Below are 18,826 nucleotides of genomic sequence, written 5' to 3'. Positions count from 1 at the left end.
GCAGATGTCTTCAGAGGTGACGTGTTGGGGATGACCGATGGCTCGGCCACTGCTTGGGTGGTGTGGTGCATCTGTTGGTATGACAACCTGAAGGGGGAGTTGGGGGCACTCATAAACGTTAACACGCTGCCATGGCAACCTCTGAGCAGCAGGACGGTCACCTACCTGCCTCAGACCCCAAACGACTTCCTTACCGTCTCATCAAGTTCTCCTTGTCTGCGTTTGTGCCGTTCCTATTGGGCATGGCCAAATACCAGAAGAAGCGCTCTTGGTTAAAGATGAGAGCGACTCCACGCCGCTTATGGGTCATGTGGTATTCTTCTGCAGGGTCGAACGTGTCGCTTCTGTAAGACATTCATTTATGAGCACATCAAGTCACAGATTTCTTCAAATAGCGTTTACTGAATGCATTGCCAGAGCACACATAAAGCCCACGCCAGACAAACTGTACCCGGTGTGGTGTCACGTCAAGTCTCCACTGCCAAATGCTAACGACGGCAGCAGAATAAGAACGTTAAAAATGAGGCAAACTCGAGCCATGCTGCTCTGATGCCAACACACCAAGGCCTTGGGCGTAGCACTCCAGAGGGTCCATTTTAAGTTCCGTTTCACCCATCAGACGCTCAGTGGAGACTTTGTGCCACGATTCTCCTCGTACGCCTTGATGAGCACAATTAGCGGTGCCAGCGCTCCTCTCCTCTCCAGTGACGCACGTTTGAACCCCAGCCACTTCTCGTCTGCAGGTTTGCACCCAAATGTGGAGGGCAGCTCGACTGGCACATCTAAACTGACCCTGAATGAATGAGAGTGTGGGTGCCCAATGGCACTCCGGACATCACCGCCAAAGGTTGTTCCTTCTTTGCCACAAAGGCTATCACATCCAGACCCCCAGTAAAGTTGTATTTTGGGGGTTCAATCAGGAGCTCTCGCCAAAGAGTCAGGCTGGTCTCGTACTCCTGACCTTCAAAGGCACAGGTGGAGGATCATCCAAAACCGAGCAGCGCTTCACGACCCCCGGGTTCAAAGGAGGACGACACATTTCATACCCGAACAACTGCACTGGATTGGATTTGAAACACCGAGAGGTTCATTAAAAACCATCTGAAGAGAAAGTTCTCCCACCATCTGGTGACCTCTCAAAATGGGGGCTACTCCAGTGCTCTCACAAGGCAATCGCCTTCAGCGCACCAACAGAGCTGGAGTCCCAACAACGGGCAGCCGAATCCAAACAGCCGTCAGTGCGTCCACAGAGCGAAAACACACGCGGCTGCCAACACACTCGTCTGACTGCAGGCCCTCAAGTCTGCTCGGGTGGTGCCAGCACTGACCCAAGAGAGTAAAGGTGACCAACTCAAACAGGCCCACCCACCTCCACTTGAAGGGCTTTAAAAAAAAAAAATATGTTGTGTGGACAGCCAAGAAGCGGACACTCGAGCACAGGTGGCATCAGCCAGAACCCGGGGCTGTCCTTTTGACATTTCTTCCTCATCCGCTGCAGATTCCTGTCGATTTCCTACACTTTTTAATCGACTCCACTGCTCCTGCACCACCTCAACGGTTGCTGTGTAGGCCTTAGTGAAATGACGTTCCCTGTTGGACTTTCTGATATTCCACGCCGTGATCACGGAGCACTAAATCTGGACGGCCTTCACCTCTCCGTGTTGAACGTACGGATTTAAAATGAAGTGCGTGCTCCGCTTCACAGGTCTGTGGAGCTCCTTCATTGGATTTGGGAATGCGTCAACAGGATTGTCGCTTTTCAAAAAGCATCGAGCAACTGCAACTTGTGCAGAAAGCTGCTGCCGAAGCTCCGACTACACCGTCTACCTGCGTGCTTTGGATTAAAGTTCATTTGCACATTAAACTCCATCACATGATTCAAGTCTCACCACTTGGAGGTCACGTGTCAATCCAAATGACCCAAACTCAAGTCACATGTCACCGAGTTCGGGCTCAGAGCCCTGCGACTGACCAAACCTCAGCTAGAATACAAAAAACAGACAGAGAAACACAAAGGTCAATTCATCAACAAGCCAACTGTGCCACAAAAAGGCAATTAACTTTACCACTGGGGCGGCACGGTGGCACATTGGTAGCACTGCTGCCTCAGTTAGGAGACCCGTCTGGGCTCGCCTTCCGGGTCCTCCCTGCGTGGAGTTGGCATGTTCTCCCCGTGTCTGCGTGGGTTTCCTCCCTCAGTCCAAAGACATGCAGGGTAGCTGCATTGGCAGTCCTAAATTGTCTCTAGTGTGTGTGCCCTGCGGTGGGCTGGCACCAGCAGACCACCACCATGACTCTGTGTTAGGATATAGTGGGTTGGAAGATGACTGACTGGCATTACAAACTGAGAAAAACAAAACAAAAGCAAACTCCCTGGCGAAGACCCTCCGAGTGGCCCAAGGTGTGGATGAACAGACCAAGTCAGCCCGACACGAGTCCTCAACTCCTCCAGACGTACTCCGGCCAGGCTGTCGGCCTACTCTACATTCATCAGCAGCCAGGTGGGACCCTCCAGTAGCACCCTCACAAGCAATGTTATGGTGCCCTGAAGGGTAAAATGCCAGCACTCCCCAGAATACAACAGGGCAGCCACCCATAGCAACAGGTGACAGGGCCCGTTCCTCCTTCAAGGGGACTGGCAGACATGCATGTGGGGACGTGCAGGGGTCCATGCTGTGGCATCTAATCTGCGACTCATCTTTGCTTGTGTAACATGAAGCAGCACAAGGGAAAGTCCAGAGAGGAACCAGCAGCTGATGTGAGGAGAACGGATTCTGAAAAGACTCGACTCGCTACTCAGAAGTCTGTTTAAGGGAAATGAAATGCAAGAGTCGAGAGTGCAAATACCAGCGCTGCCAAGAAGGGCTCAGGGGATGCTGGGTAACGGGGAGGTTCATACAAATGCTGGGCTTGAGGGGACCCCACACATCCCACTGCAAACTCTCGAGGCCATCGTGCAGTTCTACAGCGTTGGGGCTACGTGTGACATTCTGTACACGGCACAATCGTCTCAAGTGGCACAAAGTTCAGCCAAGACACAAATTTATAAAAACTCTGCTAGCTGAAGAGGAGCAAAGACCAACCGTTACATTAACCTCACATCCCTGAAATTTGTGAAGCACTTTGGAAGGACAGGAGGACATGACATGAGGACATACTGGGCTTCTCCATGGCTTTGGCCATACAGTATAATGAGCCGTTCGCTAAAGTGAATAAACCTACAGAAATCACAGAATCCAAAAGGTCTTACTGTACAAAGGAGTCCGTCTCTGTGACGTTGTCGTCAGCACCTAAATCAAAAAAAGAAAAAAAAAATCCAATCAAGAATTCTCACCTCAGTTTTCAAAGCCCCATTTTGTCACAGAAACATAAAAATCACATTGCAAACTGCCGAGAGCGGCTTCTTCATTTCAAATCAGGCTTCTCCCTACGAGACGTACCGAGGGGCTCGAGCGTCCTGTCCATCAGGCATTGTGTCACACATCAAAAGGCAATGGCCCGTGGTGCCAGCCAAGGGCGACTTCACTCTTTCAAATCCTGCTGGCTACCTTTCAGAGCTAAAGGGGCTCCAGTCCAGCAGCATCAAGTGACAGGCAGTCCACAGCCGGCCAAATGAAGTGAGCACACCTGGGAAGACACCTGGACTGGGATCAGAGCCGAGGAGTGTGCAGCTGTGAACGTGCCACCCTCGCCACTTCATGTAAACTTTATGGACATGGCGAAGCTCACATTTATTTTGAGAGACTGGATGGGAAAAAAAACGCCTCCAAACATTTCTCTCAATAAAAGGCAAGGAAACACGAGGCCAGCACTGCAATGGATGCTCTACCCTCACATTCCATACCAGATCCTTTCAAAAATGGAGAATAAAGAACATCCAGGACAACGTGTGTTACACACCACATCAGAGGAGGCCTGACCAGTCTACAAACAAAGGGTTAAGTGAACAATCCAGTCATAACACACTTCAGGAGAACTCATGGTGGTCTTTAGTCCAAAGCACTGAAGGGTAGATAAGAGTGTATCTGAAAGGCCCAGGTGGTTGTGTCCCACCTCTGGGTAGGATATGGACCAAGAGGGTTAGCCGAGACGTCTGAATGAGCATTTTTACAATCGCTAGTTAAAACGTCAAGCAACAAAAAGTATGACAAGTGAAGAGTCCCAAGTCTGGAGCACAAGACCAGCTGGCCATGTGAATAAATTTCATCCATCCATCCATCCATCCTCTTCCGCTTATCTGAGGTTGGGTCGCAGAGGCAGCAGCTTGAGCAGAGAAGCCCAGACTTCTCTCTCCCCAGCCACTTCTTCCAGCTCTTCCGGGGGAATCCCAAGGCATTCCCATTCCTCCTGGTTAGATGTGCCTGGAACATCTCGCCAGGGAGGCGTCCAGGAGGCACTCTGATCAGATGCCCGAGCCACCTCATGCGACTCCTGTCGATGCGGAGGATCAGCGTCTCTACTCCGAGCTTCTCACCTTATCTTCAAGGGAGAGCCCAGGCACCCTGCAGAGGAAACTCATTTCAGCCACTTGTATTCGTGATCTCGTATTTCGGTCACTACCCACAGCTCATGACCACAGGTGAGGGTAAATTGAGAGCTGAGCCGCCACGACAGACCGATGCAGAGCCCACACCACGGAGGATGCCGCTCCGATCCGCCTGTCGATCTCACGCTCCAATGCCAATGGACGGGTGGGCGTGCTGTAGCACAGGGCACAAGGCAGCCCTGGCCAGACCACTGCGGGGCCTGCTCACACAAACGAGCCAATCACCAATGACCCAAACATCTTGGGGATGCAAACTGTGCACAAACACCACATGGGTGGGGAGTTTCAGCCAAGGGCACCAGAACCACAGCGCTGGCATGCTGTGCAAAGGGCAATTGATAAATCCGAGTGACAAGCGCACCTCTCGTCCTAACTTGAAATGTCGCTGCTGTCAAGTGCAGCTTTCAGCCATTCGAACGGTAACAGGACCAAGTGACAGTTTAATAGGGCAAGACTGTTCTATACTCTAAATCAAGACGCTCTGTGTCACGTACTAGACAGAAAGAAGAGACGATGACTAAAACTGAAACAACGAGAGTCAACCATTAACACGTTTATCTGCTGTGCGGCGTCTCTTATAGCAACTTCACTGCGAAGGAAGCAGACGAACCCCACGGCTTTCATTCCTTCATCTCATATTCACTACATAAATGGCTGGCACAGTGAACTGCCACCCACACAAACTCACCTTTGACTTTCTTCTCCATGGGCCGGCTGTCTTGCTCGCTTTTACCTGGAAGTGTTAGCAGAGACAAGGATTACAACTGAAGGCTCCACTCGTAAAGGGCTCGGCCCGAGGAGCCATCTCTCATAACAACTGGCATCTGTACATTAAACATAACCTTTGGCCAAGGAGGCTTTGCCAACCTTCAAATGTCGCCCCATTGCTTCAGAAAAAAAAAAAAAAATAATAAAATGAAGAACTTTATGATGGGAAGAAAAAACAAATGTAAAAACCCAATATACGATTTGTGGATGACTGCAGGCCAGTTGCTCCATCAACCACTTGAAGGCCCGCTGAATACAAAATAAAGATAAGAAAGACGACAACAGTTAACTCTGAGCAGTTAGCAGTCAGGGAAGTGGGGCTGAAATGAACACCACAGACGAGGACATTTCAAGAAACAATACGCTCGTCTTTAAAAGAACTTCAAAAGAAGATCGATCAGAAGTCCGCAGGCTCAAAAATGAGCGATAAGCACAGCGTGACATACGGGGCACTCCATGTCAGAGCTACCGATGGCCCAACCACTTTGGTGTAGCCATGTTTTGATGGAAGAGCCACACTTCTGAACCCTCTAGACGAGGAGAACAGGCCATTCAGCCCAACAAAGCTCGCCAGTCCGGTCCACTTGTTCCAGTTTACCGTTGGCCGGGTGGGGGGTTGCGTGTCACTTTTATCCGCCATCAGACCCTGTATGATCAAAGCAGCCCCCTGAAGGGAGTCTTTGCCCTCACGATGTTCAGGCCTCAGAAGCAGACGCCGTACAGTATTTGTAACCTACGCAGACTCTTGATTTTTCCCCCTTATTCAGATAACAGTACAGGCGTCCTGAAAAAGCAATAAACAGAAAAGTAACGGCATCAGGGTTTGAAGAGCAGACCTCTCAAATTTAAAAATCATTTGGGATTCATTTTCAGCGCACCCTACCGGCATGTGGGAATGTGCAGAGGAGGTTTTCTATTCCCAGACCCCCCATTAATCCCACACGGTCCCTTCTTTCTCAAAACACAAATCTTCATTTTCTTCTGCAAATCTTTCCATCCTAAAACAGGAGGAATGTGCCACGTGTCAATAATGGTAATGACGATGTCCGGTCTCCTGTTGCTGACCACAGAATGCGATACTCGATGGCCAAGAGTACTCGAGGATACCCCCGTTTAGGGCACCTACAACGCCCAGTCGGAGGACACACCACCGTACTGATGTCAAAGACAAAGACGCTCTGAACTCCGCACTTTGGCTGAAACAGAATGAATTGGGTCACGATATCAGGAGGTGGTGTGTTGAATGAAGAATCAAGCCGCTGCTGTGCAGGTCTTGTGCTGAACGCACCTTTGCCAATTTATAACACCATGAATCCCATACCTAAGTCAGTGATGAAGAATTTGATGGTTACCATTACTGACAATTGGTGAATGGAACCCGTATTTAGAATGGAAAATAATAATGAAAGAATCCCATAAGAAAAGTAAGACTTGTTTTTGGAGGAAGAAGGGACCACGTAGGGATACAGGAAATGCATTTTAAAAATGTCTGGACAGTCCCACAGTGCATTAAGCGGGGCTGCCAATCACACCCAAAGTGATGGTTTCACGTTTGAGAGGTTTGCAGTTTCTAGTTTGTTCAGAACCTTTCAAGGAGCCCGTGTGGTTATCTAAAGATGGCAGACATTTCAGCAGGCTGCATCAGTTACAGTCTACATCAGTCTGCTTTCTGAAAGCCTCAACAGGGCAAAGCCAAAAACACAAACTATTGTCTTCTACTTCTGAAGGTCTGCTCTTACCAAGCGGCGCCATCCGGACCACACCAGACCAGACCAGACCAGACCAGTATGCACCATGTCAGCCTGCTAGGTGCTTTAGTTCTTCAGCTATGGTCTTGTGAAACTGATGACAAAATAAAGCTGTGGCATCAAAACACTTTTACAGGGCGTCTCCTCTGAATTTATACATGCATGAGGTCACTCCATGTCCAAAAACCCCACGAGCTTCAGTGTGTAAAGTCCCAGGTGTCATCCAGGAAACGGCAGTGAAGGCACTGCACTCACATCAACGTGTCTGGCTGATGCCTTCAGTAATAATAATAATAATAATACATTTATCAAAGGTGACTTCAAACAATTGGTTTTCTTTTCTTTTGTTTCTCCAGTTGTAGCACAGAGCAGTGAATCGACCTGCTCAGGGTCACATGGTGTCAGTAGTGGGATTTAAACCCACAACCTCAGAGCTTAAAGTCCAAAGCCTTTGCCACTAAGTGCCCGCCTCTCAGGCCCATGTCCTGGTGGAGATGGCAGCCAGTGTTCTGCCCGACATATGCGCCACGTCAGGAGGCCAAGCTGCTCTGGAGCGAGTGCGTGTGAACCCAGCATGATCCGAGGCTGGCCATTCTCTTCAAATTCCTGACCTGCCCTACAAGTGAGGTCACCTGAGCACCAGTTGTGAGACGAGACATGAAACACTAGACGACGTTACTGGCAGTAACTGAGCAACTGCTGAACTTGACAGGCCCCAGCCATTAAATATTTACAGCATATACACTTCTATGGATCAATACAATGACCTATAAACTTCAAAGTCTGACCCCAGTCACAACAAGAGGTGACATCATATACAACCTGGTCAAGGCTCCCTGACAAAGCAGCCAGGTTCAATGGTCCTTCAAAACAGGCAAGAGAGAGCGGACCCCAGAATCCTCAGCAGTTTCAGAACAGGATGGTCTGTTGTCACATTAACATCCACCGACGTCCAGAGGTGTACAGCAGCACTTCACTCACTTCAGCGTGCAGACCACCCGAGTGCCTGCTCACTTCTACTGTCAGTTTAATGCGGACGTCGAGGCCACATTAGTAACATTCATTCGTTCACTAAACTAAGAGCAGTACAGGCCTGAGGCCCTCGCACTTGAAAATAAAGTCAGCCTGTAGTGTGTGACCTTGATCCGCATATCGCAGTAATCGGTGCAGACGGAAAGCGAACAAGAGCGATGCTGAGCTACATAAGCACAACGCTCAATATTCATTACAGTCATTCATAGCAAGCGCGGAGTCACCTGTGACTGTGGGGCTGGCGGCCTCTCCTCAGTACCCCAATGACAGAGCAGCGTCTGCCTTTTAAAATGAAACACGAGGCACAACTTGAGACTTCAATTATTCAGTAGTAATCGTCCACATACGTAATACTTTTAATTCATTCAGTTAGCCAGAGTAGCGACACAAGGTTTATTTAGCTTGGATTCTTTTATTGACAGCCGGGACACGAGGATACCAGTTACACGCCGAGTTCTGGTGATATCACAGAGAAACGAAAAGCTTAAACCCAAAAAGCGAGGTGGACTTTGATTATGCTGGAGACAGAGAAGTTTCAAAACGCCTGTGCCCACAATCATTATGAGCAACAAACTGGGCGAGCCCAGCAAAAGCCAGCTACTGTGCGCTACGGACATCTGGTCCACGAATACCGTCTCAGATACAGACGTTGAAATGGATGGACTTGTTTGTGAACGGCGACACAAACTGCAGCTGGAACCATTTTTTGAGATTGAATCGCTTGGCACTGCGATGGGCATCTCCAACTTCTGGAAACTACCATCAGTACGTGAACATTAACATAACACTAGAGAGGACCACACGCCGGACACGTGTTATGGAAACATCTGTGGAGCTGCCCTGGGTGCTTCTGACCTCGGGGTATTTTTCGTACGTGGATTACTCGTTGTAACAGTTGACGATTTGGCCTGATCCCGGATCTGTCGGTTTTTTGAAACTCTTGCTGGATGTGTTGTCACAGCAGCAGATCCAAATCCTCAGACCTGCTCGGAGCTCACACACTTAATCAGTGTCCGTGCGTGGAATTCATTCAGTCGTGGCTTCACCGTCCATGAATGAGCGACCAATTGATATCGGTGTGTAAATTATAAGAAGAGAATTTCATAGAGAGAGGGTTTTGTGTGATCTGCAAGATCCTTTATTGCTTCCGGAGGAAATTCTTTTCGAAAGATACCACTTCAGCCGAGGGGAATATTGTAACTCAAAGATTTATTAGCACCTTCTATTCGAAGTCAAACTCGGTGAAGTCGGGCTCTCACAGCCACACAGACAGTAGGCATTGCTTGGAGTTTTTTTTTGCAAGCGGCACTTTTTTTATATACTGTAGGCGATGCGGAAAATCTCTCTAAAAGTGCAGTTTGCCAGGCAATTCGTAAAGTCTGTTTGGCTCTGAAATATTTCCTTGGGGTTTCTTAGTGTTTTCTGGACACCTGCGTGTGGCGACAATAAAAGAAGCGTTTCATGCCAATGCAGGTACACAGGCAGAAACAACCACAGCTCCATAAAGAATCTCACAATCAGCCGAACATCCTCATTACAAATGTGATTGGGGCGCACGGGACTGATCAGAGTGGAGTTTGATCAAACATTATGTAGAAAATGTACCTCTCCTCCTGATGAATAATCAGACACAGTGTCTTCATCAAATATTCGACCGTTGGTCAGACACAAGTTCTAGAGATAGGACATTCACTGCAACTGACCCAACAAAAAAAAAAAAAAAATGCCCTCAGAAACAGGGCGATGGGCATTATGGTGGAGAGCCAACTCTTCTGCAGGCGTTAGGTGTGGACCGCGTGGACCTCCACCTGTTGTCTGCCTTCTTATTAGCTTTAAAATGAATGTTTCTTATATTATATATGATTCTTTATGTCAACAATTCTTTAAATAAAGAGTTATATACCAATATTTACCACTTTGAAGTATATTCTTATACTTCACTCTAACCTGATCCCATGTTCTCCTGGTGCTCACGTCTGACCTGGAATTACGACATATTAAATAATAATTCATCTGATACGTAGAAAATGAAACGCTGCGTTCAGCAAGTACAATGCACAATACTCAGCGTTGAATTTGCAGGCCGTCTTTTCTGGTTTGGGCTGCCTTTGCAGTGTTACCCCTTGTGCATATTAAATCTTGAAATCCTTCATATCCTTCAAATAAAAGGTCCTGCTCTGCTTGTGTAAAAAAAAAAAAAAATGTGCCCGTTCTTTTGTCATTTTGTTGCAGCCTATCAAAGACTCGCTGATCAGGTTTTCTAGCCTCGATATCTGTGGGCTTTTCACTCAGCGCGGGCACACGCAGTCATCTCTGCCAATTAGATCAGCTAGACTAAAAACGGACTTATCCCGGATGAGCTTCACCGGCATTAACTCATCCAAGATGAGGCATCTGATCTCAGATGATTTAAACCCCTCGTCTTCATCATCATTTGTTTACTACCAAAGTACAAACAGAAAGAAGGAAAACCCCAAACTGGTGCTAAGAGAGTGTAGAAGAACGGCAGGCGAGTGCCTCCTGGGACACAGCCGCATCATAAACCATAAAAGAAATAATCTTCTGAAATAATAAAACTTTCCTTAATCGCATTTTAATTCACCCGAGCAGCCACAAAATTGAACAGAAGAAGAAAAAAAAAAAAAAAAAAGGGTGAACCGGTGGGTGTACATTTGTCAAAAACAAACATTTTGATGAGAATTGGTGACTGCGTCGAGGAGCAAAAATCCTCTGCCCCTGAGTGTGGGCAAACATCAAAGAAGCCTTCATATGGCGCCTTGCAATAGCAAACCTCACTCTGAAGCACAAAGTCAGCTCAGCAGCCCATCGAAGAAGATAAAGGCCTGGCTTGGGCGTATCACAGGTGGGGAACACCACATGATTCCTTGCGGTTTACACGTCAAGTCCTCCGCCACTAAACCCCACAGGCTCCTGCCAAGTATGCAGACAAACACGTGTGATGTGCACTTCAGCTGTTCAGGCAGCGGGCCATACAAGTCATGTATACATGTTGCTGTTTTACAGTCAAAAGCCATGACGAGTCCCAACAAGTGCGGTGAGCCTGTGTGAGTGTTTCACGAACTGCAACGCACTGACTTTCTGACTGCGAGGCAGGAACGGCCCTGAGTGGCACACATTCACAAAGCTAGGATTTCACAACAAACAAACCCTCGCAGTAAAAAACCCCTGGAGAAAACGGACACACACAGGCCAGGGAAACATGCAGACACCAGAAAAACCACAAGTGAAACAAACTCAGCATCAAGAAGCAGTGCCAGGCAGGCACACCAAGACCTGTGCCAACCTCTTTACTAAACACCAAAGTGATTGTTAGTCAGCTCTACAGGTCTGTGGCAGCCATAAAAATGTGTGATCTCGTGGACTGGCATCCCACCCAGGCTTGGTTCTTATACTTGAAGCCACAGAGGCAGGAACAGCCGAGACTCCGAGAACAGAATAATAGAAAACACGGACCACAAGTTTCAACATGCCCTGTGTTAAACGAACTGCCAGGTTCCTTTTCTGGTCACTGGACGGGACTTATTAAATATCACAAACGTCACTAAAATCGTCCTAACGTGCCATTTGATGTAGTGGGGATAAAGGCTTGAACTGCAAACCCTGAGGCTCAAATCCCACCACTGTGAGACCCTGAGCAACTCACTTCACCTGCTTAAACAACTTGAAGGCACAAGTGTATGTCAAATGGTGTTAGTCGCCTTGGATAAACAAGTCAGCAAACGACATCAATAAGAAGAGCAGATTAGTTCAGCCCACGACACACGTCGGCAGTCCGGACTCCGCTCCCTTGAGTGTCTGACGTGGTTCATCATTTGGCACAAACTCGTTACCGAGAACATGAAAAGGAAACTGCCAACGAATGAGCTCCACTAGCCGCTGTGAAGCTCCGTCGCCGCGCCTGAATTCCCCAGCCGGACTCGTCCGACAAGTTTCCTCTGATGCTCGGACTCGGACCTGCCTGGCAAGCTGGGTGGGACCACCGTCGCTCCTCTTCTTTCTCCTCCAAACGGCGACAGTCACGTCACATGCCCCATTTCTTTCGATTTGTCTGGTAGCCAGTGGGCAAAATCAGGTGCGGAAAAGAAAAAAACGCAAACTCGTCCTTTGGAACCATAAAGACGCGAGTGACACGCCACTGTTGTAAAGGAGTACGAAAACAAGAAGCGCACCTCGGCGACACAAGCGCTAAATTACAACTGCCTTTATATGGAAGGAAGGATGGAACCTTCACCCGGGAAGGCGATCTAAACGCCGACACAAGTTCCCAAACACTCGGAGCCTGACGCGGCACACCACACGGCCACGTCCTCTCCACGTGAAGTGTCGACGAGAGGCGGAATCCCCGCCAGTCTCACTACTCGACAGCCGCTGACCCCCGCCAGGTTTTCACTTGGGAATGGAAGTTGAGCCCGCCAGGGGACCCTCGAGAGCACCGAAATGATTTATTACAAAGTCCATTTACAATAAACAGCACTTTAAGCACCACAGACAACAAGCAGCGCTTCCCTAAAGAAGCTCATCTTTTTATTGCGTTATAGCACTTACCTGCTAATTGTGGTTTGCTTTTACTCGCCATGCTGCACCACGAAACTCTGAAAGTCGCCCAAACGGCTTCGACGTTCGGCAATTAAAGCGTTTCGGCACGAGACGGAAATTCTGGCCCAACGAGGCGATTGGCTAAGAGTGAGAGGGGGCGGGGACAAGCGCGTCAATCACTACGGCCTCGCCTAGCGCGCTTTGAACTGCCGGCGTCTCTGACTTGGCGCGGAGGCTCTTGGGTTCTTCCTGGGCTCGTGCGCGTGCAGTACAGGCAGTGTGCGCGTTTCGAATCAGCCGAGCGCCCGGCATTAATTTAAGGAAGAGGTGACAAACGGAAAAATGACAAGAGGCGGGACAATAGTGTGAGTGAGTGTGAGAGTGGAGAGAGAAGGCAAAACAGCAGAAGTCGAAGAGGCTACTAGGAGTCAGAAGGGCTCGAAACTGGAATGGAGCCCTGCCGCCTCTGCCAACTAACGTCCACGCCTGGAGCGGAGATGCTACCTGGAAACCCGAGCTGCAGTTTTTTTTATGTCTGCATGCTAATTGGTCAGACGATTCATTCGGTTGTGCTTTTGATCCTCTCGATTTGCAGTGGCAAGCCTTCCCTTACGTTAGTTATTAGTTGCAGTTAGTCGATGTGGGACCCCGAGAGGTTAGGTGTGTCAATGCGCGGTTATCGGGATGTGTACGATGAAGTCACGTTCTTGATTGTAAAAAGAACCGACTGGAACTAATGTTTAAGCAAAAAGAGTCGGGTATCTCAGCCGCCTGGAGCATCTCATCCATTCACTAATTGTGTTTTCAAACACGTGTCTTATCCAGTCCTTCCCATTTTGATTGTTTGCCTTTGTTTCACAGACGTTTGCTGGTGTGCCCAGGGTGTGGCAAGCAGGCTTTTAAGGTACACTCTAGCGCCAACGCTGCTGCCAGTTTAGCCCCTGACCCACATCTGTCCAGTTTGGCACGCCAACCTTGTTTAGGCTGGAGATGTGACTCGGCTAATCTCGGGTGAGTCCTCGCCATGCCCAGTACAGACTGATGTGTTTTAAGGTGACACCAATGCTTGTAAAGGTCACATGAGACTACAATGTGTTAGTCACTGGCTGTCCAGATCGTTCTTTATGCCACTTTCTGTTCATTCAAAATGCTGCTGCAAGAATTCTTGCAAGAACTAAAGGGTAAGAACAGATAATGCCTGATGTCCAGTGAAGCTTGGGGGTGATTTCATAATCCTCTTTCATCCTTAAATGGCTGAGGCCCTGCTAACTTAGCAGAATTTATTTTTGCTTACAAAAAGATTCAACAGAGTATTAAAATAACGGGGAGAGATCGAGCCTGTGGGTCCCAAAGCTGTGGGACGATCTGACTGATCATTTAACAGAGGTGCCCCTTCACTCTCTGGCTTAAGTCTTTAGTCTGGCATACCCTGAGTAGGGGTGCCAATCAGCTGTGCATACTGCAGTTCTGTATGTTAGCCGATTGTGCAAAGCTAGAAGCCCTGCAAGAATTCCAAACTCTCCTCTATCCTGTTTCTCTTCCTGACACCCTGCTGTGGCACTTGGTGCCAGTGCTCCATTGCCAAGCTGTTTTGCTGCCCGCCCTTCAGATATCTGAGATGATACTGAGAAGACTGTCGTCCGATTAGATGGCCCAGCCCAAACTCTACTGGAGGGTGACCAGCAGGGGGCGGGCAGACGGATGTTTGAGGTCTCCAGGACTGACACACCTGACTTTCTCTGTTCTAAGTGACCTTGGTTTATTTTCTCCTTTTATGCTCCTTTTTTGATTTTCTCTCCTCCGTTGTCAATAGCAGCAATTAATTAATGGACAGATAATGCTGGGCTCCAACTGTGTTACTCCCTCTCAGTGCTCATTACGTCAGGTTTGTATTTGCATTGTACCTGAGAACTCGTCACAGAGCTCTGCATATATGAAGATACACCAAAGTTTTACCTTCACCCACACAGAACTTGCACTCCAGCACAGTCTGCTGACCATTGCGTCGTCTTTATGTTTGATAAATCTACAAAGATGGAGGACAGAGACAAGTCATGAGGGGAGAGCAGTTAAAATGGAGATGTCATCTGAGATATGTTTGGCCTAAATACAGGAGGACAAGTGAAGATGAAGACTTGATGTGAAGATAATGGGGGAAACAGACCGAGGTGGCTTAAGCTTGTGGGGCGAAAAGCACAAGAGAACTGGACGAAGAGGCAGAGAGACTCCGGATAAGACGTGGTCAGATGTGGCGTCAAACGGTATGAAAAGAGTGCCAATCTGGAAGCAAATGGCTGGCCTGGATAAAACCGGAAAATGTCCATTTAACCAGTGATGCTGACTGGGTGGAAGTGGACCAGAACTTACAGGGCCCTGAACCTTTACGTTTGTCACATGAGCCGAACGATCAAAGTCCCCACCAGACAAGATGACAGCACATACATTTCTTTTGAATCCTCCTTTCATGTCTCTATTATTCGAATAGACAATGTCGCCGTTTGTTCACAGTCCCCCCGGCCAGTCGCACGTCTCTCGGTTTGATCCTGTGACTACAGCGGTCTGGAGCAGCAGCAGCAGGTGCAGCACAACCTGAAAAACCCGCCGTAGGGCCGCTGAGGGCGCATGTGAAGACTCCAAATATCCCTCGTGTAGAGTTTGGCCGATCCTGCAGCGTAGAGCATTCACAAACAAAACCGAAAACCTGCTGCTGGGCCCACCTGCCTTGGTAAAGTCGGATGGCAGTCCACACCTGAGAGCGGCCCACGCGGTGGGACTGGCACTGCCAGGTGGCAAAAGGTGAAGGCGATTGTGGTGGCAGTTAGGCTTGTAGGACCGTCACACGAATCTAACATTGTAACGTTTTAAATGGCGGACTTCACTCTTTTATTTAGGCCACTGGCACAGTCAACACTCTCCACCTTGCATTTTTTAACTGGCACTGCATTTTTATTTAATTTAATATTGTTCTTTATCAGCATACTGCTGCTGGAGTGTGTGAATTTCCCCTTGGGATTAATAAAGTATCTGCCTATCTAAATGGGCACAAGTGGTGTAGGCCCTCTTATGGAGAGCAGCAAGGCAGCCCATGATGAAGAGGGCACGTGAAGGTGGCATCAGTGCATTGGCGCTCCAGCAGTTCTCTTTTTGTCAGTTAATTGAACTTCTAGTGATAAGCACATCCAAAACAGCACACACATGTAGCCTACCAGCCTCAGCGCTGTGCCTAAGTGGAGCTCATGAGGATTGACGCTGTAAATCCACAGCGTCACATCAGGGTTCATGCCTGGCATCCACTGTAGAGCACAGAGACGGGTATCACGTCTCGAAAAGCCAATGAACGGCTGACACGCAGATCTCGCCACTGCATTATTAAGAGCGCTCAGCGACTTACCACACGTCTCACCTCACTCAGGGAGGCAGACAGAAGCTGGACAGGTAAAGCACCCTGGCACATGGCTAAATCTTCATAGCTGGCCACACCACGACCCTCACCAAGAAAAGAGGGATCTGAAATGGCGAGAGCCTCACCCACGAGCAGATGATGGAAATTCGGACAGGAAACGTGCTTCTGTGGCCAATTAATCCCATTTCGCCACCCCTCGTTTCTCAGTGTCATACTAGAATGAATGTGCAGATGACCAGAGTTGATTGTTCGTGATTAACGAGAAGTGCAATTAAACAGGCCTTCTCCAAGTGATGTCATCACATGGCACCTGGCAGCTCTCTGTGCCAGCTCACCAGCTGCTCCCATCAGTGGGCCGCTGTCTGAGCCAAGACGGGACCCATCACCGCAGGTACAGGCCACCTGAGAGTTGCTCAACGTCCTAAACACTGGAGCCATTGAAGTAATCAGAGAAAAGCCACATTGACATGGAAGGACAAGAAAAAAATGGGGGCCTGGAAACACGAGGACGGCCTGTGACCACACAAAGAGAACGGACATTCAGTGTCCCCATGCCAGTCACCTTCACATGGACTTTCACCAGCTAATACGAGAGAGAAGTTCCTATGTTACAAATGTACCAAAGTCACCAAGGCCCTAGCAGCTCTTAGCAAGATGAACCACAAATGGCAGGCGAAGTGAACTGCGTGACGCTCAATTGGGTAAACAGCAATGACACAAGTGCCACACTGACGGGGAAGCCACGTCTGGTACTCCTGCCATCATCCTCTTGCATTTTCTGGCATGAGAAGAAAGCCCTCCCATTTCTTATTGTCATTGCAGGCCAACACCACCCTCACCACCGTGACAAGTCACAGAATCCACCAAGATGGAGGGAGCAGCCAGTGCCCAAACTTCTGGATTTCCACCGACTGCTCCATGCCTCGCTGTTCCCTGGCGAGTTTTACCCTCTTGCTGTGAAGAAGAGCAGAAATGCAACAGCAGGTCGGGAATGAGAAGAAAGCCAAAAGAGACGATCAGAACTGGCATTGCAGGTGCAGTTGGCAGGCCCAGTGGTCTCAGGGCTGGCATCCAAGTTCCACTAAGGCCGTAAAACTGAACTTTCTATCACACAACATGCACACCCCTCAGCACGTGGGGCGGCCGATCTGCCAGCTCTTCGCTTCCTCATCCCTCTCTCTGCCTGCTTGTTCTCAGCTCGGCCCCTCTTCTCTATTCACGGTCACAATGTGACGTGAGCAGGTCGTTCAGCCCACCCGGCCTGCTGACTTGAAATCGAGTGCCCCTGGGCAGCCCTAGAGACCTCACCAAAGACACTTTTAAAAAAGACGCATCATAAAGGGGGTCTCATGTCGAGTCCGCACATCTGGACAATGCACCGGCAGCATTTAAGTGGGCCTTGTGGTGCCCAAGCTGACTCTGCCAAGGGGGACTGCCTAAATGTCTGCTCTGTTCATTCACCTGCAGCTTTATTTTAGAGACCACTGGGGGACTTCTGATGCCCACTGGCATTATGTCAAGTGTTTTGTGAGCTCACCATGGCTTTGGCTTATTTAACTGAATCCCACTTCACTGTCTGCAGGTACAGGCGATCCTCTGGATCTCCCTGTTCCTCCCTGCCTGTTCTCAATGCCACTCATTACTTTGCCAATGGAGACTGAAACTCTTGCTGGCACCAACATTACCCATTTATTTTAAATCTCAACTTTTCTGTCCTTCTATTGCTACATTTGCTTTAGTAGTCTACCTGACAACCCCATGTTTGCTTTTGCTCCCATTGGCCTAAATCTCTGGTAAGTTCTGTGAGCCACAATGCCACATGGATAGCTCCAGAACCATCAGACCATGGCATGGGGGCCACCTATGCCATCATCTCACCTACAATGCTCATTATCAGGACGAAATGGCTGATCTATCAGATGTGTATTAGGGCATCAAGTTGTGAATGGGCAGCAGTGGGCACACTGGAAGGGGGGGGGGCGTCCATAGATAACAGCACAGGTATACACAGAGGTGCCTCCAGGAAAAGGGAGCCAGAAACCCGGAGGCTCCTGAAAAGACAAAGCCATTCTAGGAAGGAGGCCAGACACCTTTGACCAGGAGGGCAGCGAGATGAGGTAGGAACGTACAGGATCAGAGAGTCAGGGAATGGGGATGCCAGAGTTCAGTCTAGAGCTTTAATTCCTTGGAAAAAGGCACAGCATCTCATGGCGTAGACAGAAAGAAGGACTAAAAAAAATAGAAACACGGCTCAGAGGTCCAATTTCTCCTGGTAGCTGCAGATACACGAGGCTCGCTGGCCATCCAGATAAGGCTTACATCCCAAGTGCATCACAGTGTCAAAAAGAAGTCCCACAGCCGAGTGGCAAGCTGAAAAAGCAAACAGAGAGCTGTAACAGTCAGGGAGCCTAAAGTCTCAGGTGTCATCTTACATTTGGGACGCTCAGTAGAAGAGTGGAGTCAAGGGGCACAGCAGATGACAGTGACGTCTTGGGCTTAGTGAGCCACAAACCACCTAACGGCAGGCAGCACTTGAAATGGGAAGAGCGTTTAGTGGAGTCCTGATGGTCAGCTCGTCCGCCTCACCTCCTCTGTTTCCAACTCACACAGCTTAGTATGAACTGGGCAATGGCACCATATAAATGTAGCAGAACTGCCTCTAAAACACTCGGGAAAGTGCGGGCATCAGATGACGACTGCCCTTTCATCTTAGCTTAAGAACGACGGGGAATTCACATCACACGTGAAGCTAAAGTGGAGTTTGCTGGCTGA

At 48.9% G+C, this 18,826-nt stretch overlaps 1 protein-coding gene across 3 annotated transcripts in view; it reads right to left on the bottom strand.

The window, feature by feature from the left end:
* LOC120532247 (caspase-6-like) overlaps nt 1–18,826 on the bottom strand; it is a 36,641-nt gene that overhangs the window by 3,753 nt on the left and 14,062 nt on the right. The window contains exons 1-4 of one of the 3 annotated variants that reach the window (XM_039758100.1): nt 12,661–12,794; nt 5,235–5,279; nt 3,251–3,290; nt 195–344 (exon numbers count right to left, since the gene is read on the bottom strand). In XM_039758100.1, the coding sequence (XP_039614034.1) occupies nt 195–344; nt 3,251–3,290; nt 5,235–5,279; nt 12,661–12,691 (266 nt within the window). In that variant the 5' untranslated portion in view covers nt 12,692–12,794. Of the gene's footprint in view, nt 1–194; nt 345–3,250; nt 3,291–5,234; nt 5,280–12,660; nt 12,795–18,826 lie in introns of those variants that run through there. The other 2 variants (XM_039758098.1, XM_039758099.1) reach the window with 2 other exon arrangements.

Source organism: Polypterus senegalus, chromosome 7, assembly GCF_016835505.1.
Source record: "Polypterus senegalus isolate Bchr_013 chromosome 7, ASM1683550v1, whole genome shotgun sequence".
Lineage (NCBI taxonomy): Eukaryota > Metazoa > Chordata > Cladistia > Polypteriformes > Polypteridae > Polypterus > Polypterus senegalus.
Note: the sequence above shows the minus strand (reverse complement) of the source record. Positions and strands in the feature narration are given on the sequence as shown.